Source organism: Bubalus kerabau, chromosome 4, assembly GCF_029407905.1.
Source record: "Bubalus kerabau isolate K-KA32 ecotype Philippines breed swamp buffalo chromosome 4, PCC_UOA_SB_1v2, whole genome shotgun sequence".
Lineage (NCBI taxonomy): Eukaryota > Metazoa > Chordata > Mammalia > Artiodactyla > Bovidae > Bubalus > Bubalus kerabau.
In genome coordinates, this window is record NC_073627.1 from 143,921,813 (window position 1) to 143,945,609 (window position 23,797).

The 23,797-nt window shown below is 38.9% G+C and overlaps 1 protein-coding gene across 21 annotated transcripts in view; it reads right to left on the minus strand.

Annotated features, from left to right (window-relative positions):
* FRMD3 (FERM domain containing 3) overlaps positions 1-23,797 on the minus strand; it is a 396,931-nt gene that overhangs the window by 145,715 nt on the left and 227,419 nt on the right. For all 21 annotated transcript variants that reach the window (XM_055578891.1, XM_055578904.1, XM_055578895.1 and 18 more), the window contains one exon: positions 6,665-6,707. In XM_055578891.1, coding sequence (XP_055434866.1) covers positions 6,665-6,707 — 43 coding nt within the window. The remainder of the gene's footprint in view (positions 1-6,664; positions 6,708-23,797) is intronic.

Consider the following 23,797-nt stretch of genomic DNA (forward strand, 5'->3'; position numbering starts at 1 on the left):
CTTTAGTTTTTTTTCCCCCAAGTGAACACGCAACCCTAAAATTATACCTTGAATCTTTATATCTCTGATATGAAATATAATCTTTCTTACAACCTATATTTCCAAACATAATGGGACTGTTTTCCTCTGTTCTACTGATTCTTTTCCTATTCCTAACTCTATCTTAATTACTATATGAGTCTATCATGAGGCCTCTTTTAAATACGATAGCTCATAGGCCTTGATTTGCTATCTAATAGAACAAGCACTCCATCATTGTTCATTGTTCTTTTTTGCATATTTATTGGGTACTTTTGAGCATTTTATTTTGCAAATGAGCCTTAGAATCAATTTGTTAAATGCCATAGAGAACCTGATTGAAATTGTGATGTGAAAAATTATTGAATGTACATATTAATATGTGACAAATTGATTTCATTAATATTAACCTGAAACATGAGAAGTCTGCATTTATTGAGCTCTCTTATCTACAGTAACTCCACAGTAAAATTTCATACATTTATATAGATCTTACACATTTATAAGAAATTTATGTTTTTACTTGTTATTGCTATTATAAATAATAGCACTTCTTTTTTATTACATTTGAGAAACTGTTACTGCTTGTATATAAAAAAGCTACTGTATTAGAACGTTAATCTTATATCGAATGTTAAAAGCTATATTAGTTGTTGGAAAGGGGTAGGGAAGAAAGGCAGGTGGAGAACCTGAAGAGATCCAGAGAGGACATAACCAAGGTTAAGATGCTTTATGGAGCTCTGAGAAGGAATTCAGATCCCTCAGCACCCTAGGCTTGGCTAACAGAGTGAAGGGTAGGGGCAAGACCAAGAAATCCCAGAGTTTAGGGGAAGTGATGCTTTGGAACTTTGGAGCACACCAAGGAAATGGCAGCATGATGTGTTTAAGCAGTGAGGCTTAGATAGTGTGCCAAGTTTCAACCCTGAGGCTGAAGCACGGCATGGAAGAGGCTAAGCAATGTCGGCTTGTCCCAGTGGTAAGTATGGATGTGCTGAGATGCAACCAGTGAAAGAGACATGCAGCGGGGACCACAGAGGGCAGAGTCCATAGCCATGCAGGTCAAGACCATGGCAGGAGCCAGGGGTCTCAGCAGCACATGCCAGCACATACTCTAGTGGCACCACTGCATCCAGAGAGGATGCAGTGGGAGTGGTGCCAGCAACCAGAGGCCAAATCACATAAGACACAAGAGTCCTGCAGGACTCAGAGGATTCTGGGCTTGAGAGACATCACCCTTGCAGCCATGATGGATGCTAAGTTTGCTTCTCGTGCCACGTGATACTGTTTTGTGGAGAAGGACAACATAGGGTATGCATTTTCATATTTAAATTATGAATTCACTAAGCAATTTGCTGAAAGAGATCAAATATTAAACTGGCAGATCCTGAGTTACCCTGAAGTAACAAGGTTAAACTCTCCAGAGGAGATAGGGGTACACAGCAAGTGGAATTCAGTCATGGGGAAATAAGGTTCCATTTCCATACTTCTGCCTGGAGAAGGGAAAGGCTACCCTCTCTGGCCTGGAGAATTCCATGGACTTTATTAGTCTATAGGTTCGCAAAGAGCTGGACATGACTGAGCAACTTTCACTTCACTTCCATACTTCTGAGTCATAATAACTTTTTAAAACCTTTACATGCTTGTATAATTTGTGTGATTATATAGATCCTATAGGACATACAATTTTTGTCCTCTTGATGTGTGTCTCTACATATATACACATTGGGCTACATTCCATAGTCATGGGGACAAGGCTAAAAGCTAGTAGGTTTGAAGTGAAAAGAGTCAGTGTGTATTACATAGCATGGAAATACAAGGACTCTTGTACATTCCTGCATGGAAAGCAAGGACTCTGAAAACCAAACATTCAAAATAAGCACTTCATTTAATACTTTGCTTACAGGCAGTCTATTATCTGAGTAGTTTAGAAAGAAAAAAATAACCACCAGCTCACTCCACATTTGTACCTATGGATACAATGATAGAAAAGGGAAATGAGAAAGATAATCCTTCAACGTGTCCCAAGTAAATTATAAAGCCTATCTAAATTCTTACCTAATACACAAGGAATGATTAAAAGTTGACTTTAAAATTTCAGTTCTGGGAAGTATGGACTGATTACACCCCATCCTGTTTCTTGTATTGACACAGCTATAAAACCTGGACAGAATACAGTGCAGCAGCTATCTGAGGTCTCTGGAAAGTAAACAGTATCAGGAAGATTGGAAACAAAGACAAGAATTAAAAGGATCAGCACACCAGTGTTGAGATCATCACATATTCTCTTCTGTGTCCCCTGGACAGAACTCAGAGATACCTGGACATCAGCACAAACTTAGAAGCTCCTAGTTATGGCCTGAAGAGCAAGAAAAGGGGTTCAGGCAGCATCAAAAATAGCAGCAAGTGGGCAGAAGATTTTCTTTCAGGAAGGTTTTAAATCTAGTATCCTTAATTGTAAAACTACTCACATTTTGTATTTCATATTGGGTGAGCTTTGGTAATTTGTGGGTTTTGAGGAACTGGTCAAATTTACATACCTAGAGTTGTTCTGTGGGGTCTGTAGTGACATCTCCTCTTTCGTTCCTGATATTGGTAGTTTGTGTCTTTTTTTCTTCATGAGTCTTGCTAGAGGTTCATCAATTTTTCTTGATCTTTTCAAAGACCAACTATTCTCATTAATTTTCTGTATCATGTATTGGTAAATACAGGAACTTGGATGAATTTGAGTTATTAATGCTGAGTTAAAGTAGCCAGTTTCAAAAGATTACAAACTGTATGACTCAATTTCTGTGACATTCTCAAAAGATACAAACTATATTGACAGAGAATAGATCAGAGGTTGTTATTTGTTCAGGGAGTGGAGAATAACTACAAAGGGACCACAAAAGTAAGGTTTTTGGAGAGACGTGCTCTGTATCCTGACTGTGGAGATGGCTGCACAAATCTGTGTGTTAAAAATTCACAGCACTATAGAATAAAACAAAGCCAGTTTTACCATGTATTCATTTAAAAAACCAAATTTAAAGTAACTCCTAAGTTCAGAGGAGAAATAAGACTAGTTTAAGAAGTTTCTCAATTTTAAAATTTATAATTAATAACTGTCCAGTTTTTTAAATTAAAGATTTCACTTTCCTAATAGATTTGCTTCTGCTAAGTCACCTCAGTCGTGTCCGACTCTGTGCGACCCCATAGACGGCAGCCCACCAGGATTTGAGGTCACCATAAAAGTAAGTTTGATAATACTTTTTTTTTTTTTATAATACTTATTTTTAACAAGATTTGGGGGAAATAAGAACTCTCATGTAACCGTAGAGAAGTAAATTACTATAAGCTCTTTGAATGGGTATTTATCTCTAAGGAAAGAGTAAATGTATATTCTTTTTGATCCAACAATTCTATTTTTAGGAAATTCTAGTACAGATGGACAATATACAAGAATATACATATAAGCATGTTTACTACAGCATAATTTATAATAGGAAAAGACTATAAACAATGCTGATGTTCATTAATAAGTAAATCACATAGATGTATACAATTAAATATCAGAAAACCACTTTAAATTTTGTGTTTATTTGTTTTTTACCTGCTCCGCACAGCATGCAGGATCTTAGTTCCCTGTCCAGGGATGGAACTCATCTTCCCTGCATTGGAAGCTCAGAGTCCTAACCACTGAACCACCAAGGAGTTCCCAAAAACCATTTTTTAAATGAAGCTAATCATCAATCACTCATTTTTATTTAAAAACTCTAAAATTATTCAGAAAATGATAAGGTGAAGAGCTATATATAGAGACTGATCTCATTTTTGTTTACAAAAGGCCTTATATAAGTTGGGGGAATTTATATGTCAAGAAAAATTCCCTGAAGGATATATAAATATTGTTAGTAATAGTTATCTCTTTGGATTAAGCATGGAGATATAAGGAAGAAGAGAAAGGAAACAGTTAAACTTTTCTGAACTGCTAGAAAAACCACAAGCATGATACTATCAAAAAATTATTTTTAAAAATACTAGTAAGATATAATAACGATTTTGTAGAAAGTTTATTCATCAGGAGAGCTGGTCTTCTGCCTACTCTGGTAATCCACATAGTCTGAGGGATCTTAATGAGGTCAGGGCAAAGGCCTGGAAAGCTGGTTATCACTGATGAGTGACATGGGAATGGAGTAAATTCTTCACCCAAGGAATTACTCTTACTGCCTCTTCAAAGGCAGTCAGAATATAAACTGCATCTCCACAACCAAAGTAAGATCAAATCAGTCAATCCTAAAAGAAATCAAGCCTGAATATTCTTTGAAAGGACTGATGCTGAAGCTCCAATACTTTGGCCACCTGATGTGAAGAGCTGACTCACTGGAATAGACCCTGGTGCTGGGAAAGATTGAAGGCAAAAGGAAAAGAGGGAGGCAGAGGATGAGATGGTTAGATAGCATCACTGACTCAATGGATGTGAATTTGAGCACACTCCAGGAATAGTGAAGGACAGGGAAGCCTGGTGTGCTGCAGTCCATGAGGTTGCAAAAGTTGAACACAACTTAACGACTGAACAACAACCAAAGAGGAAGCTGCCTGGGGTTCTGCAACCAGATCCATTGATAAATTCATGGATGAGTTCCATGGATTTGTTGGACCCAATTTTTCTGGGTTAACAGTCTATATGCCTTAGTTTAAATTTTTCCCTAATTTACATTATAGTGACTAGGACATATGTATAAGAAAACAATAAATTCTTGATACTAAAAGACATCATCAACCATCACAAAACTAGCCTTGTGATCTTGAGAAAAATTACATAATTTTTTGTCTGCTAATGTTCTTAACAATACAACAGAGGACCAGGTAACCGGTCAGACCCTTAGCCTTCAGGTAAGAACCTTGCTAGTTCCTAGAATCAGTGAGTCACCATGTCTGGTTAGAAATTGAATTTTACACAATTATTTTTCCAGATTCAGATTCTATTTGTCGTTAGATTAAAACCAGCCAGTAGTCATATGTCAATCTTGAAACTATTTTTACAAAACATTATATATTCTGAGTTGGTTGTTCAAATTTACTAATTGTAGACACAAAGCTCTTAAGCAGAAAAATCTTCACAAATTAAAATTTTTCTCTTCTATTAAGTATTGAAATACATCTTACTTTATAGATGTTATATTTTAAAAATGTGTGTGGCTTAAGGAAACTATTTTATGACATTTAAGAACCAAAGTCAAAGAACCATTTACTAAAAATAACTTTACTGGAAATTTGCCTAAATACTCTTAAATATATAAAAACAATATTAAAACTTTAAGCGATAAAGTAGTTAAGGGATAAAAGCCAAGGATCAGCTAGTTTTTTTCTCAGATAAATTAGTTTATTCTCATTAGCCTGCATGTCATTCTATACAGAGCTCCCTGGTACCTGTGTCCTGCTACTTAATCTTGGATGCTTGTCCCAACTCTATTCCAGCCTCACCTCAAGGGGCTGACTTCTCTGAACTTTCCATGTGTTGCTGCCCCTTGCCTGCACCTCTTTCTTGCCCTCTCTCTGCAGCATCATTCGCCCACAGCAGCTCTGGGTGCTAGCCTGAACAGCCCGGCTGACTGTGAGTCCTGCACTGGCCAGACAGAGTCTATTCTTGAGTGAAAGGAGAAGAAAGGGAAGAGACAGAGGTCTGAGTGAGGACAGAAAAGGGATAGGGCAGGAGGGTAAAAGGAAAGAGTTAAGGAATAGATATGTTGGTTACCAGTTTGCCATCATAATTCAGTTTCTTCCTTCTCTTACTTAAAAACCTTGCCTCAAATAATTTCTTCATATTTAAAAAAGAAAAGACTCCCTTGAATGATGACTAGTGACCTAATACGTGCTAACCTGATCTCTGATGAGAAACTGATTTATCACCCACATTTTAGAGCCCTGGGAAAGTTGACATGAAGGGATAAACGGACTTCAGGGCAGGCAATGAATTTCTGAGGTGCATTTCAGAAGTTCTCCTCTAAACCATAAATAAAAGCAGGTTGACTACAGCCTGGCACAGGTGACCAGGACAAAACATCATGCCACCCAGGACCAGCAGTCAACACCTATTCACAATGCCCCCAAGTGGATGACCAGATATTCTATGCACTACAGAGATGTTTCCCAAGCCAACTTTTCCAAGAGTTCATCGGGGGAGGCGGGGAGGCAGGTCACAACACCAGAGCTTGAAAACATTACTCAGGAAAGTATATTGAGGAGCTTGAGGGGTGGACAAGAATACTTCAATCTTCATTAACGTTATCAGCAAGATTTTAATTTCAAAATACACCTGCCTATCTTCCCATCCCCCCACAACACTGACTTTCCACCCTGAACCATTTACTAGCAAACCCCACAATCAAAAGGGAACTAGGCACCTGTGCCCCTGTTCGAACATGAAACATGAGGGTAAGATGGTGGGGAGGGGGAGAGACACAGGCCTCTAGGAATAGTGACCATGGGGAGCACCAAGGCCAGCAAATAAGAGAGGAGAAGTTACACAGCTCATGGGGAGGGAGAAGTCCCCCCACCCCCAGATCTTTAACTTCATCCATTTCTTTCTTGGCAGGAGAAACTCTGTAAAGAAACAGAATCTATCATTGGACATTTCATAGCAAAAGTGAACCCACAGATTGACACTTACATTTCATTTGCTTGGAGATGGACTTGTTAGGTTCAAGCCAGTGCTGGGGAGAAAAAAAGCAGAGATTGTGGGTCAAATGGCTGGACCATGTGATGCATACTTAATAAAAGGAACTTAATAAAGACATTCTTTTTCCAAAGTACAGCCTCGGTTCCCCATAGATATTCCTTGGGGTTCCACCCTCTGAAGATCAACATGAGCAACTGGGCAATAATAATATCACAGGCAAGTGTATAAATTACAGAGAATTAATACTTTGAGTAGTATTTGAGTCATACAGTTGCTAGGAGAGAAGGACAAGGGAGAAAATATGCACTTAAATGGGATGTTCCAGTGGCTCTAGTTGGCTCCTAGGTGATTCTTTGAGCTCCATCGCTCTGGGCAAGCCACAGATGGCTAAAGACTTTGACATCCGTGACCTCTAAGAGTCACAGTCCAGGACCATCCTTTCAAGTTAACAGTGGGGCAAGCCACCATTAGCCCTGTCACACACAGAGGCAGTTCTTCCTTCACAGTAGGGAGGAACAAATTATTTTAAACATCTTATTTCAGAGGCCTGAGGTCATCAAGAAGAAAAATCAGCTGCAACACAAAACAAAGAAGCCCCAAATCCTGAATAGCTCAGAATCATGTTACCGATAAGTATTTTAAGCAGACACAATGCTGGACCCAGCAACCAGCTCTCTCCACACCATGAGTGAAGGTCACTTTGACATGCCAACACCACGGCAGCCTCTGATGTTACCAAACATGATGCCCTTGAAGCTGCTTAAGGAATATCAGGAAGCATCACTTTATACACCAGAAGTTTAGATAGATAGATGGTAAGAGGGGTGCCACTGAGTATCCATCAAGATGTTGGGGAGTCCTCACTTATGGGGCACCCTCTCTCTGCTAGATACTGGAGACAAAAGAAGAGGAGGAAACTTACCATCAGTCAAGCACTTACACCTCAGTTTATCTCATTTGCAGGATCCAGTAAGCCTCAGGATTCTGTATTATCCCTATTGTTTGATGTAAATACATAGCCATGAAGTTGAATTAGGAGCTAGTATTGTTGAGGGTTCACTAAGTGCCAGAGTTTCCATAAGCCATCATTACTACCCCATTTACAGACAAGAAATCTGGGGCCTGGGATGTTAAAGAACTTGCCAAAGAAATGGCAAAGTAAAGAAATGGTGACGCCAGCTTTCTATGCAATTCTAGTGCAGAGGCCCTTAACCTTGGACTTGTGGCTTCCCCACTGGCCAGTTCACTCTAAAATGTATTATTCTCCTCGCTGAACACTCCCTACCTTCCTAGGAACTAGAGAATTGAGTGTCCAGTCATCAGGTTCCAGTCTAGGGTTTCAGATCTTTGCATTCTTTAAAGAAAAATGGGGTCTCCTGGCTATTTTTTTTTAATTTTTTAATTTTATTTTTAAACTTTACAATATTGTATTAGTTTTGCCAAATATCGAAATGAATCCGCCACAGGTATACATGTGTTCCCCATCCTGAACCCTCCTCCCTCCTCCCTCCCCATACCATCCCTCTGGGTTGTCCCAGTACACCAGCCCCAAGCATCCAGTATCGTGCATCGAACCTGGACTGGAAACTCGTTTCATACATGATATTATACATGTTTCAATGCCATTCTCCCAAATCTTCCCACCCTCTCCCTCTCCAACAGAGTCTATTTAAATCTAATTCTTCTAAATGAAGAATCTGCCAGAAAACCATGCATTCATCCATGAGCTGTTGCACAATCAAACTGATATAGCAAATTTCTTTGTTTCTGGCCAGAATCCCACCAACCTATGTTGGGAACCCTGGTTAACTCCTTTTTCCCTTATTTTTTGTGGTAAAATATACATAACATCTGGTCCCATCACTTCATGGCAAATAGATGGGGAAACAATGGAAACAGCGAGAGACTTTATTTTCTTGGGCTCCAAAATCACTGCAGATGGTGACTGCAGCCATGAAATTAAAAGAAGCCTGCTCCTTGAAAGAAAAGCTATGACCAACCTAGACAGCATATTCAAAAGCAGAGACATTACTTTGCCAACAAAGGTCCATCTAGTCAAAGCTATGGTTTTTACAGTAGTCATGTATGGATGTGAGAGCCAGACTATAAAGAAAGTTGAGCACCAAAGAATTGATGCTTTTGAACTGTGGTGTTGGAGAAGACTCTTTAGTCTCTTGTACTGCAAGGAGATCCAACCAGTCTGTCCTAAATGAAATCAGTCCTGAATATCCATTGGAAGGACTGATGCTGAAGCTGAAACTCCAATACTTTGGCCATCTGATGTGAAGAACCAACTCATTGGAAAAGACCCTGATGCTGGGAAAGACTGAAGGCAGGAGGAGAAGGGGATGACAGAGGATGAGATGGTTGGATGGTATCACTGACTTGATGGACATGAGTTTGAGTAAACTCTGGGAGTTGGTGATGGGCAGGGAAGCCTGGCGTGCTGCAGTCCATGAGGTTGCAAAGAGTCGGACATGACTGAGCGACTGAACTGAACTGATACATAACATGGGCCTTCCCAGGTGCTGCTAGTGGTAAAGAATATGCCTGCCAGTATGGGAGACATAAGAGATGTGGATTCAATCCCTGGATCGGGAAGATCCCCAGATCAGGAAGATCCCCCTGGAGGAGGATGTGGCAAGCCATTCCAGTATTCTACCCTGTAGAATCCCAACAAAGGAGCCTGGTGGGCTACAGTCCATAGGGTCACAGAGAGTCAGTCATGACTGAATCAAGTTGGCATGCATGCATGCATACATAACATAAAATTCACCATCCTAACCATTTTTAAGTGTACAGTTTGGCATATTAAACACACTTACAGTGGTGTGCTACCATCACCACCATCCATCTCTAGAATTCTTTTCATCTTGTAAAATTTAAACTCTATACCTATTAAACATTAACTTTCATTTCCCCCTTTCTCCCAGCCCTTGGAAACCACCACTGTACTTTTGGTTATCTCCTTCTAATCAGAAATTATGCTTGGACTTTACACAGTTAAAATTGAACAATGAGAAAGGTATTGATTATACCACTTACTAGCTACAAAATGTTTACTTTTTGTCTCTGTTTTACAACTATAAAATGAGAATAGTAATTGTACCTACCTTGTAAGTTTGTTGTGAAGATTTTAAAAATTAATAAATGTAAGTTGCTTAAACAGTGCATGTCATGTGAAAAATATTCAGTGAATGCTTGTTTGCATTGAAATTGTCATTGTTATTTAATAAGTACAGTTTAATTGGGAGACCATATTTTTTGATATATGGGACACATGAAAAGAATAATAAAAGGGGCCTCTGGTGATTTAATTACTTTTCTAGAAATAAATACATAGCATAATTTAGAACTAAGGCACGAAAACAAATAATAGCAGCCTGAGATCAATACCTACTGCTATCGTTTCACAGAGGAGGATACAGTCATTTTGTCAACAGAGTCTGAAATGTAAATAAGTTATCCACATGCTCCTTGCTGGGCATTCTTTAAACTCCTTAGCCCTTCTCTGCCTAATTTCAACCTATCTTCCTACCATCTCACTGCCTCCAGGGATGACAGGCAAATTTCATTTTGTGTGCTCACAAAAGTTGATGGTAATCTCCCAGAGTTGTGAGGAGAACTCAAGATTGGGTGAAGGTTTGGGGAGAATGAGTGTCATGATAGATTGGTTATGTCTGCCATTCATGATGGATTGGCTATGTCTCCCATGGAAGGGGAGGGAACATTTAAGGCCTGCCTGTGAGGTATTTACCATCTGTGGTCTACATAAATTATTTACTATAAATGATCTGGCCTTCTCATTGTCCTACATAATATGCCCAGCAGTTTCTGATCAGCTCCTATCTTCCTCTTCCTCTGCTGCCACTGCTAAGTCGCTTCAGTCGTGTCCGACTCTGTGCGACCCCATAGATGGCAGCCCACCAGGCTCCCCCGTCCCTGGGATTCTCCAGGCAAGAACACTGGAGTGGGTTGCCATTTCCTTCTCCAATGCATGAAAGTGAAAAGTGAAAGTGAAGTTACTCAGTCATGTCCGACTCTTAGCGACCCCATGGACTGCAGCCCACCAGGCTCCTCCGTCCATGGGATTTTCCAGGCAAGAGTACTGGAGTGGGGTGCCATTGCCTTCTCCCCTCTTCCTCTCAGCCTACTCATATCCTGCCCTTGTTTCTCAATTACCTTTGTCTAAAATTTAACTACTACATACATTTCCAAAACAACTATTCTTCCCCAATGGGATAGTCATAGGGTATAGAGTTCTAAGAAAAATAAGCTAGAAGTAATCATGCTTTAAGGAATTTTAGGGAATCATTTCTTCAAAGAGGGTCACGCTCAATTTATTGGTATGCACTGAAGTTTAAAGGCTTCCATGCTGACTCATGGTAAAGAATCTGCCTGGGTTCCATCCCTAGATCGGGAGACCTGGGTTTGATCCCTGGATCGGGAAGATCCCCTGGAGAAGGGAATGGCTCTCCACTCTAGTATTCTTGCCTGGAGAATTCCATGGACAGAGGATCCTGCCGGGCTACCGTCCATGGGATCATAGAGTCAGATACAACTGAGTGACTAACACTTTCACTAAAATTTAAAAACCTGACTGGCCTATGGCCTAGCAATTCCTTCACTCTAATTTGGCCATGTGAATGAAGAGGAATGAAACAAGGATTTTCACTGCAATATTATATAAAATTACAAAATATTAGAAATAACATTAATAGCCATAATCAGGAAAATGGGTAAATAAAATCTGGGAGATTCTGTGGCAGTCTTTTCTAGGAAGTAGATCTTTATATGCAACATGGTTGAATCCCCAAGGCAGAGTATAGGATGAAAAAAGTGAACTGCAAAATTTATAACCATGACCAGAGTTAGTTCCCAAATTGTGCACAGGGAAGCACAGCCACAATAGACATCTGCTGGACTCCGTGCAAACCCTGAGCTCAAGGAGGTCCACAGTCCCAATATTAGCACCCACTAAATTCCTTTTAATGTCATACTTTTTCCAAAGTTGGGTTTCCTGTGGTTGCTGTGATAAAAAAATAAAAAGAAACAAGTCCTGTGCAAATTAGGAATTTGGTGTGGAACAGGGAACGAGTGTGGCAGTGTCTGATCTGATCCCAGTGTTTGAGAGCCATGAAGTGTCCAACAGGCACATACTGCCGGTTAGTAGGTAATTATGGTTAAGAATGAACTGGATACTATTTTCACGTGTGTAATGTTTTGAATGGCTACTAAGGCCATAATGGCTATGTTAGGACATAAATACTTATTAAGTTGTTTGGATCTCTCTCTCTCTAGATGGAACTGTTAAATATTCTTTTGACCTAGAGCACCATGAAATAATTACTAAACCAAGCCATAAACCAAGACAATTCGAGACCCTCTGAACTATGATTGGAGAAGACACTGGCACCCCACTCCAGTATTCTTGCCTGGAAAATCCCATGGACGGAGGAGCCTGGTGGGCTGCTGTCCATGGGGTTGCGCAGAGTCACACACGACTGAAGCGACTTAGCAGCAGCAGCTGAACTATAGTATCATATGATTAATGTGTTCTCTTTTTAAAATAAAAAGTACAAAATAGTACCATATATTTTCAAAGAAGACTTAACAAGCATCTAAATGTATTTTTAAACATCTGAAATGATACTAAACTGATCCAGTGAGGTGGGTTACAGGGAGAGAACAGGAATTTAGGGTTGTCAGTCAAAGAAAACCATGAAACCACAACTTCCATGAAGCTTTAACTTAAATTTTCACATGCATTTGTACAGTACATGTCTATTTAAAAATCAGTTGAAAAGAAATAGCTAAACTCTATCCAGAAAATGGTTCACAGTAAAGAATTCGCCTGCAATGCAGGAGACTTGCTGGAGACATGGGTTCGATTCCTGGGTTGGGAAGATCCACTGGAGAAGGAAATGGCAACCCTCCCCAGTATTCTCACCTGGGGAATCCCATGCACAAAGGAACCTGACGGGCTACAGTCCATAGGGTTGCAAAGAGTCAGACAAGAACCAAACAACATCATCCAGAGAATAAAAGTGGATTTCATGTAGTTTAGACTCAAGAGGAAGAATCTCATACATAACAGGCCAATGCCAAATCTAGCCAGGCACCCAGGGTTGACTCAAGAGCCAGCAGGCCTGGATTCAGAAGCCAGCTCTGCCACTTAATAGTGAGTGGTGTGACCTCCATCAGGTTCCTCTGTTTCCTCAGTTATAGCATCATATGAGGTTTAAGTGGGTTAACTCACTTAGAAGCTCTAAGAACAGAGTTTGGATCATAGTGAAGGCTGAATAAACACCAGCTGTTCCCTCCAATCTTCCTCCCGTTCACTGAGAGAGATTCTTAAGTTGGTGACATGGGCCCTCTCGGTGAGACCATATTTGTCACTTTCTTCTCTCCCTTCCCACCCCACCTGCCTTCTGTGCTACATAAACAGATAATTCGCCTTCACTTTTTCATTCTTCCTTTTAGAGGTAGGAGTTGGACAATGATATAGTCTGTACTATACCAACATCTCCTGCTGAGATTGCATGTACAGATGGATTACACGCCCATGAGAAAATAACAACCATGTTGTGGTATGCTTGGTAATTAGATGTAAGGCTTAGAACATTTATCACATTGCTATTTTCCCTTCAATTGCTACTTAGAATATATGTGATCTTTTAAAGTCTGTTTCCTTGCTGAAAACTGATATTCCTAGAGAGAGGAAGCAACAAAAACCTGCCAACCAAATATCTGAATTTGTGGCTGAAACCTTCATTTCCTCAAATCTTATTTAGAATAAAAATTTCAAAGACTAAGGAAGGTAATACCCAATCATTGATTCTACTTACTGAGCTTCGACAGAAAGATGAACCAGAGGAGGCATCCTTAGCATGATTCGAAGGTATTAGGAAGATGTCTACAGGAAGAGTATCTGAAGGCTCAGCCCAGGTTCCCTTTCCCTTTAGTTATACAGCAGTTAACTTTTTTTTTTTTTTTTTAAAGAAGGCTGCCCTCAGGTTACTGGAATCCATTGCAGGGTGAAGAATGACTATCCCACACACGCCCACCTCCACCATCCCACAGCAAGTCAGCTCATAACTAATAATGGATGCTTTTGAAGTGTGGTTCTGGAGAAGACTCTCAAGAGTCCCGTGGACTGCAAGGAGATCAAACCAGTCCATCCTAAAGGAAATCAACCCTGAATATCCATTGGAAGGACTGATGCTGAAGCTCCAATACTTTGGCCACCTGATGCAAAGAGCTGACTCATTGGAAAAGGCCCTGATGCTGGGAAAGATGGAAGGCAGGAGGAGAAGGGGGCAACAGAGGACGAGATGGTTGGATGGCATCACTGACTCAATGGACATGAGTCTGAGCAAACTCCAGGAGATAGTGAAGGACAGGGAAGCCTGCCATGTTGCTGTTCATGGGGTCACAAAGAGTCAGACACAACTGAGTATCTGAACAACAACAACTAAGGACAGATGTGGAAGGATAAATACTCCCTCTTCCCTTGGGCAGGACAACTCAAAGATATGACCTACACTCTTCCTGAACTCCTCTGTGGAACTGAGCCCAAGTTTCTCTCTCTATGACTGCCTAACATCATACCCTGGCACACCCTCCTTCTCTTAATGTCCCAATTCCCTACTCCCCTACAAGTCTCCTTCTGGGAACATTTCCTAATAAAACTGGAATTTTTAATCTCAGGATTTGCTTTCTAGGAACTGAACCTAAGACAGCCTCCCTAACTCTCCAGCCAAAACTGCCCTCCATGGTATTTGAAATTCTCTTCAAGAAGAATTCTCAAATTCTTTTATCCCTTTCACCTTAGGCTTTAGCCCTAGTAGCCTACAAGTTTCCTGTGAAGGGTCCCAATTTAGCACTGTTTTCAGCATTGAAAATCTGACCACATTTCAAGCCAGTTCTTATCTTCTGGGTTGGGGGTAGCAGATTTCAGAACATCTACGATTCCTTTAGCTCTCACATTTCGTATACTATGAATTGAAGCAGATGAGAATGTTGCCAACAAATATTTCTTTCTTTTTAATTTTACTGCTGCATTTAGCTCTAAGAGATAATTTTTCTCTTTCTCATCATAGAAATGGTACATTTCTTTCATACTTTCTAATTCTGGCAAATATGGAGAAAAAGATGGCAAGAATGAGTTAGTGATTTATGACTGAGTAGATTGATTTTCAAATTGGCAGATTTTTTTAAAAAGCTACCAAAAGTAAACAATATAAAAGTTAGCTATCTTCAAATTTGGGCTTCTGTTGAAACCGACCCAGTTTATGATTACAGAATAAATTACACACCTCTCTGTTATTTTTCTCAAAACCCTTGGTTCTCTACACCAAAGTAATCTGTAGACTAGAGAAATGTGTTAAATAACCAATAGGGCTTTAAACAATAATGAATAGACCTTCCCAAACAGGAGATTGTTTTTCTCCTCAATAGTAACCAAATCCCAAATCTGCTCTGAAAAGATGGCCTGATTCTCACATCCCACCTGGACAAAGCCCCAGAGTAACTCAGTCCCTGTGTTAGCTAGCCAATTTATGCCATTTCTAAGCCCTTTGCTGGGGAAAAAAAGAATACCATCAAAATGAAGGCAGCCTTAACAGTGTCCTGGATAAGAAAGTTAGCCTAGGCCTTAGTCATTTCACTCCTGGTAACAATGACTTCCACTCCAGTTTCAGTAAAATCTACAGCAACAAAAATATCTGTAGATCAGGTATACTCAAAAGTTATTGTCCTTTTGTAAGTCAATCTATGTAAAAAAGCCTCCATGGCTTTGTAATGGTGTTTTTTCACTCCATCCATAACTGCTTTTGCTTTCTAGGTTCCTAGGGATGAGCAAAACAGAAGTAACTGCCAAGAGAAGAAACACTGTAGGAAACAGGAGAGCAAAAGCACCTTTTTTACATAAAGAACCAGATTGTAATTATTTTAAGCTTTGTGATCCATATGGTCTCTGTCGGGACTCCAACTCTGCCATTGGAACATAAAAGCAGCCACAGACAACACAGAAATGAATAGAAGTAGCTGTGTTCCAACAAAACTTTATTTACAAAAACAGATGAGTGTCATCCTGACCCTGTGTGCCAACCTCTGCTCTACATCCAAGAAATCCATAGTGTACAAGAAAAAACAAATAGTGGTCTGAAAATATAATAGAGTTTGTAAAAAAAAAAAGTTTATTGATGTGCATTTTAAAGTACATTAAAATACCAAAATGCAATCATAAAGGAAATTATGGGCTTCTTTCCTGTTTGTTACAATGGATTTTACCATTATCAGTACCCAGTTACATACTGTGGAACATTTGCCGTCATATCATATAAATTTAACAATACTATCACCAAACTTTTCTAAAGTTCAAAATTCTCCTAATTGTCGAACTCATGGATCTTTCCAAACTCTTTAAAGCATGGAATAGTAAAAAGCTAAGTTATATATACTGATAACATGGATTAATGCATTTAAACAACAACCCTATGACACAGTTGCTTTTAGTATCCTCATTTCACAGATAAAGAAACTGAGGCACAGGCTAAGGTCAAAGTCATACAAACAGCAGATGGCAGGGACAGGATTTGACCCAGTCTTCCTGTTGTTAAATCTCTTAGCATTTGAGCAATAATGTCCTCTAATCTTCCTTCTTCTTGATATCAGAGATTTCAGTTCATTTCTTTTTATGAATTCTGTAACTACCTATGCTTCTAAAATGTCTCTCTCTCTCTCCCCCCTCATTCTATTCTTTCTTCTCTGTATGTTCCTGGTTAGTCTTCATTGCAGGTTTCTCCTTCTGGACCATCCTTTAAAATATGGACATTTATTCAGCTTTCAGTTTCTCCTCTCAACTTATACTCTCTCCCTTAACACTGCAATCTATTCTTCAGGGCTTTAAAATAGTGAGGAGCTCATTGACTCCCAAAATCTCCATCTGTGACCTAAATTTTTTTAAATTTTAGATCCATTTCATTTTAGGGCCTAAGATTCAGATCTATATTTTCAACTATACTGCAAACCTCTCTGCCTGAACAGCTCATAGTCATCCCAACTCAACATGTCCAAAACTTATCAATCCAATGTTTTTGTACAGATTATTTGGTAAATGGTTCCACTTGTACTTGGATCCTATGTAAGAAGTCCCAACACTCTGCTAGAAAAGCCATGTGGAAAGGCCCTGAAAACACATGCAGAGGAAGGGGGTCCCCAAGCCCCACCTTCTAGTCACCCCCACTGAAGCACTAGGCACATGAATGAAGATGTCTTGGACACAGACCATACCAACCACCGGCTGAGTGAGCCCAGACAACCCCAGGCAGAGCAGAATTATCCAGCTGAACCCTAATCAAATTCCTGACCCACAAAATCCTGAAATTTAATAAAACTGTGCTGTTTTAAACCAGCAAGTTTTGAAGAGAGTTGTTACATAGCAATAGATCACTAGAACTCTTCCTCCTTCTTATGGACTGAATGTGCCCTCACCCATTATACTCACATGCTCCAACCCTAACCCCAACGTGATGATTCTGGAGGTAAGGCCTTTGGGAAGTAATAAGGTTCAAAAGACGTCATGAGAGTACAACCCACATGATTGGATTAGTGTCCTTATAAGACAACAAAGAAAGACCAGAACTCTCTTGAGCTCTTCCTACTCCACTCCACCATGTAAGGACATAGGAGAAGGCAGCTGTCTGCAAACCAGAAAGACAGTTCTTACCAGGAAACAAACCCATCAGTACCATGATCTTGGACTATCCAGCCTCTTAGAACTATGAGAAATAAATGTCCTGCTTAAGCACCTGGTCTATGGTGTTTTCTTGCAGCAGTCCAAGATGCCTAAGACACTCTCATTATTACCTCCATCCATATAATACATAATTACAATTGAACTTTGAAAGATATCTATCTGCTGGAGCAAAAATGAATAAGAAATATGTCTGCTTTAAATTGTCATTTCCTAATCTATACTGCTTTTATTTACTAAGTTATACACTATACTCACACTTACATTGCAGTCTATTCTCAGCTGAACTTAAAAACTGCCTTTAAAATTACTTCCAAACCTGCTTGTGTACATTTAGCTCTAAATTTCTTGCCACTGGAAGTCTCTAGTGAGTGATTTTCTTTATAATTATGGCACTTAAATCTTATTCCCCAAATTAATTTCTATCTTCATCTGAATCAAACCCAGGAGGTTCCCACTACAGAGGAGAAAAACTGTCCTACATTGGATATCTTCCCATTTTTTCTAACCAAACAGAGATAACATGGTATTTCCCAGCCCTACTTATTTTTTTTGTCTGCATTTTTAAAAAATTTCAAGTGTACAACATAGTGATTCAATAATTTTATACACTACAAAAATATCACCATGGTAAGTCTGGTTACCATCTGTCACCATACAAACTTATGGCAATATTATTAACTATATTCTCCATACTGTACATTATATTCCCATAGTTTATTTTATAACCAGAAGTTTGTACCTCTTAATCTCCCTCATTTATTTCACTCATCCTCCCACCATCTCCTCTCTAGCAAACACTAGTTCATTCTCTGTATCTATGGGTCTATTTTGGTTTTGTTTTTTAGATTCTACAATAAGTGAGATCAAGTTCTATTTGTCTTCCTCTGACTAATTCCATTTAACTTAATACCTTTTAGATCCATCCATATTGTTGCAAATGACAAGATTTCATTTTTTAATTTTATATATATATATATATATATATATATATATATATATAAAATCACATCTTTATCCATTCATCTGTTGGTGGACACTTAGGTTGCTTTCATATCTTGGCTTCTGTAAATAGTGCTTCAATGAACACTGGAGTATATATATCTTTTCAAATTAGTGTTTTTGTTTTCTTTAAGTAAATATCCACAAGTGAAATTGTCGAATCATATGGCAACCTCGCTTTTAACTTTCTGAGGAATCTCTAGTGTTTTCCATAGTGGCTGCACCGGTATACATGTCCACCAAAAGTGCATGAGATTCCTTCTTCCATATCCCCACCAACAATTTGTGTTTGTTATCTTTTTGATTACAGTCATTTCGACAGATGTGAGGTGATGTCTCACTGTGGTTTCAATTTGCATTTCTCTGATAATTAATGATTTTGAGTAGCTTTTCATGTGCCTGTTGGCCATCTGTATGCATTCCTTGGAAAGATGTCTATTCAGGTCCTCTGCTCACTTTTTAATCTGGTTTGTTTTTCTGATGTTGAGCTGTATGAGTTCTTTGTATATCTTGGATATTATCTCCTTATTGGATATCTTTGCAAACATATGCTCCAATTCAGTAGGCTGCATTTCACTGACAGTTTACTTCACTGTGCAAAAAATTTTTAGTTTAATACAATCCCATTTGTTTATTTTTGCTTTTGTTTCCCTTGATTGAAGAGATACATCCAAAAAATATTGCTCAGATTGATGCCAAAGAGCATACTGCCTATGTTTTCTTCTAGGAGTTTTATGGTTTCAGGTCTTACATTTAAGTCTTTAATCCATTTTGAATTTATTTTTGTGTATGGTGTGAAAAAGTAGGAGAGTTTGATTCCTTTGCATGTAGCTAATTTTCCCAATACCATTTATTGAAGAGTCTATATTTTACCCATTGTATATGGTTGCCTCGTTTGTTATAGATTAATTTACCATATAAATGTGGGTTTATTTCTGGGATCTCCAATCTGTTCCATTGATCTATGTGTCTGTTTTCATGTCAGTACCATACTGTTTTGATTATTATAGCTTTATAATATAATTTGAAATTAGAGCATGATATCTCCAGCTTTGTTCTTTCTTGAGATTATTTTAGCTATTCAGGGTCTTTTGATTCTATACAAATTTTAAAATTACTTGTTCTAATTCTGTATAAAATGTAATTTGTTTTTTGATAGGGATTGTGCTGAATCTGTAGATTACCTTGGGAAGAATGGTCATTTTAACAATGTCAGTTCTTCTAATCCATGATAACACTATAACTTTCCATTTGTTTGTGTTGTTGTCAATTTCTTTTATTGATGTCTTATAGTTTTCTGAGTGTAGGTATTTTAGCTTTTAATTTTTTCTCTGTATTTAATACTGTTCAATGCAATTGTCAATTGGATTGTTTTCTTAATTTCTCTTTCTGATAGTTTATTGTAAGTATAAAATAACACACCAGATTTCTGTATGTTAATTTTGTATCCTCCAATTTTAAAGAATTCATTTATTAGTTCTAATAGTTTTTTGGTGGTGCCTTTGGGATTCTCTATATATAGTATCATGTCATCTGCATTCAGTGACATTTTTCTTCTTCCTTACCATTTTTCTTTGCTTTTATTTCTTTTTCTTGTCCAACTGATGTGCTTAGGACTTGAATAAAAGTGGTGAGAGTGAGTATCCATGTGTTGTTCCTACCCTTAAAGAAAAAGTGTTCAGCTTTTCACTGCTGAGTACAATGTTAGCTATGGGCTTGTCATATAAGGCTTTTATTATGTAAAGTATGTTCTCAATATACCACCTTTCTTAAGAGTTTTTATCATAAATAGAATTGAACTTTTATCAAAGCCTTTTCTGCTTTCTTTCTATTAGGATGATCATATAATTTTTATTATTCAATTTATTAATGTGATGTATCACAATGATTTACAGATACTGAAAAATCCTTGCATCCCTGGCATAAAGCCTACTTGATTGTGGTACATGATCCTTTTAATGTATTGTTGAATTTGATTTGCTAGTATTTTGTTGAGGATTTTTGCATCTGTGTTCATCAGTGATACTAGCCTGTAATTTTCTTGTTTCTGGTGACTTTGTCTGGTTTTGGTATCAGGGTGATGCTGGCCTCAGAGAATAAGTTCAGAAACATTCCTTCCTCCTCGATTTCTTGAAATAGTTTGAGAAGAATAAGTGTTAAATGCTTTGTAGAATTCTCCTGAGAAGCCATCTGGTCCTGGACTTGTATTTGTTGGGAGGTTTTTCTTAATTACTGATTCATTTTCATTATTGATAATTGGTATGTTCATATTTTCTATTTTGTACTGATTCAGTGTTGGAAAATTGCACATTTCTAAGAATTTATCCATTTATTCAGGTTGTACATTTTGTTGGCATATAATTGTTCTTCAGTTCAGTTCAGTTGCTCAGTTGTGTTCAACTCTTTCCAACCCCATGAACTGCAGCACGCCAGGCCTCCCTGTCCATCACCAACTGCCGGAGTCTACCCAAACCCATATCCATTGAGTCGGTGATGCCATCCAATCATCTCAACCTCTGTCTTCCCCATCTCCTCCTGCCCTCAATCTTTCCCAGCATCAGGGTCTTTTCCAATGAGTCAGTTCTTCGCATCAGTGGCCAAAGTATTGGAGTTTCAACTTTAGCATCATTCCTTCCAAAGAACACCCAGGGCTGATCTCCTTTACGATGGACTGGTTGGATCTCTTTGCAGTCCAAGGGACTCTCAAGAGTCTTCTGCAACACCGCAGTTCAAAAGCATCAATTCTTCAGCGCTCAGCTTTCTTCACAGTCCAACTCTCACATCCATACATGACCACTGGAAAAACCATAGCCTTGACTAGATGGACCTTTGTTGGCAAAGTAATGTCTCTGCTTTTCAATATGCTGTCTAGGCTAGTCATAACTTTCCTTCCAAGGAGTAAGCATCTTTTAATTTCATGGCTGCAATCATCATCTGCAGTGATTTTGGAGCCCCAAAAATAAAGTCTGACACTGTTTCCACTGTTTCCCCATCTATTTCCCATGAAGTGATGGGACCAGATGCCATGATCTTAGTTTTCTGAATGTTGAGTTTTAAGCCAACCTTTTCACTCTCCTCTTTCGCTTTCATCAAGAGGCTCTTTAGTTCTTCTTCACTTTCTGCCATAAGGGTGGTGTCATCTGCATATCTGAGGTTATTGATATTTCTCCCAGCAATCTTGATTCCAGCTTGTGTTTCTTCCAGCCCAACGTTTCTCATGATGTACTCTGCATAGAAGTTAAATAAGCAGGGTGACAGTATACAGCCTTGACGTATTCCTTTTCCTATTTGGAACCAGTCTGCAGTTCCATGTCCTGTTCTAACTGTTGCTTCCAGACCTGAATACAGATTTCTCAAGAGGCAGGTCAGGTGGTCTGGTATTCCCATCTCTTTCAGAATTTTCCACAGTTTATTGTGATCCACACAGTCAAAGGCTTTGGCTTAGTCAATAAAGCAGAAATACATGTTTTTCTGGAACTCTCTTGCTTTTTCGATGATCCAGCGGATGTTGGCAATTTGATCTCTAGTTCTTCTGCCTTTTCTAAAACCAGCTTGAACATCTGGAAGTTCACAGTTCATGTATTGCTGAAGCCTGGCTTGGAGAATTTTGAGCATTACTTTACTAGCGTGTGAGATGAGTGCAATTGTGCGGTAGTTTGAGCATTCTTTGGCATTGCTTTTTTTGGGGATTGGAATGAAAACGGACCTTTTCCAGTCCTGTGGCCACTGCTGAGTTTTCCAAATTTGCTGGCATACTGAGTGTAGCACTTTCACAGCATCATCTTTCAGGATTTGAAATAGTTCAACTGGAATTTGATCACCTTCACTAGCTTTGTTCGTAGTGATGCTTCCTAAGGCCCACTTGACTTCACATTCCAGGATGTCTGGCTCTAGGTGAGTGTGAGTGATCACACCATCATGATTATCTGAGTTGTGAAGAATTTTTTGTACAGTTCTGTGTATTCTTGCCATCTCTTCTTAATATCTTCTGCTTCTGTTAGATTCATACCATTTCTGTCCTTTATTGAGCCCATCTTTGCATGAAATGTTCCCTTGGTATCTCTAATTTTCTTGAAGAGATCTCTAGTCTTTCCCATTCTATTGTTTTCCTCAATTTCTTTGCATTGATCACTGAGGAAGGCTTTCTTATTTCTCTTTGCTATTCTTTGGAACTCTGCATTCAAATGGGTATATCTTTCTTTTTCTCCTTTGCTTTTCACTTCTCTTCTTTTCACAGCTATTTGTAAGGCCTCCTTAGACAGCCATTTTGCTTTTTTGCATTTCTTTTTCTTGGGGATGGTCTTGATTCCTGTCTCCTGTACAATGTCATGAACCTCCGTCCATAGTTCATCAGGCACTCTATCTATCAGATCTAGTCCCTTAAATTTATTTCTCCCTTCCACTGTATAATCATAAGGCATTTGATTTAGGTCATACCTGAATGGTCTACTGGTTTTCCCTACTTTCTTCAATTTAAGTCTGAATTTGGCAATAAGGAGTTCATGATCTGAGCCACAGTCAGCTCCCCATCTGACTCCCCATCTGTTTTTGCTGACTGTATAGAGCTTCTCCATCTTTGGCTGCAAAGAATATCATCAATCTGATTTTGGTGTTGACCACCTGGTGATGTCCATGTGTAGAGTCTTCTCTTGTGTTGTTGGAAGAGGGTGTTTGCTATGACCATTGTGTTCTCTTGGAAAAACTCTATTAGCCTTTGCCCTGTTTCATTCCGTATTCCAAGACCAAATTTGCCAGTTACTCCGGGTGTTTCTTGACTTCCTACTTTTGCATTCCATTCCCCTATAATGAAGAGGACATCTTTTTTTGGTGTTAGTTCTAAAAGATCTTGTAGGTCTTCATAAAACCGTTCACCTTCAGTTTCTTCAGCATTACTGGTTGGGGCATAGACTTGGATTACTGTGATATTGAATGGTTTGCCTTGGAAATGAACAGAGATCATTCTGTCGTTTTTGAGATTGCATCCAAGTACTGCATTTCAGACTCTTGTTGACTATGATGGCTACTCCATTTCTTCTAAGGGATTCCTGCCCACAGTAGTAAATATAGTGATTATCTGAGTTAAATTCACCCATTCCAGTCCATCTTAGTTCGTTGATTCTTAGAATGTCGATGTTCACCTTTGTCATCTCCTGTTTGACCACTTTCAATTTTCCTTGATTCATGAACCTAACATTCCAGGTTCCTATGCAATACTGCTCTTTACAGCATCGGACCTTGTTTCTATCACCAGTCCATCCACAACTGGGTGTTGTTTTTGCTTTAACTCCATCCCTTCATTCTTTCTGGAGTTATTTCTCCCCTGATCTCCAGTAGCATATTGGGCATCTACCAACCTGGAGAGT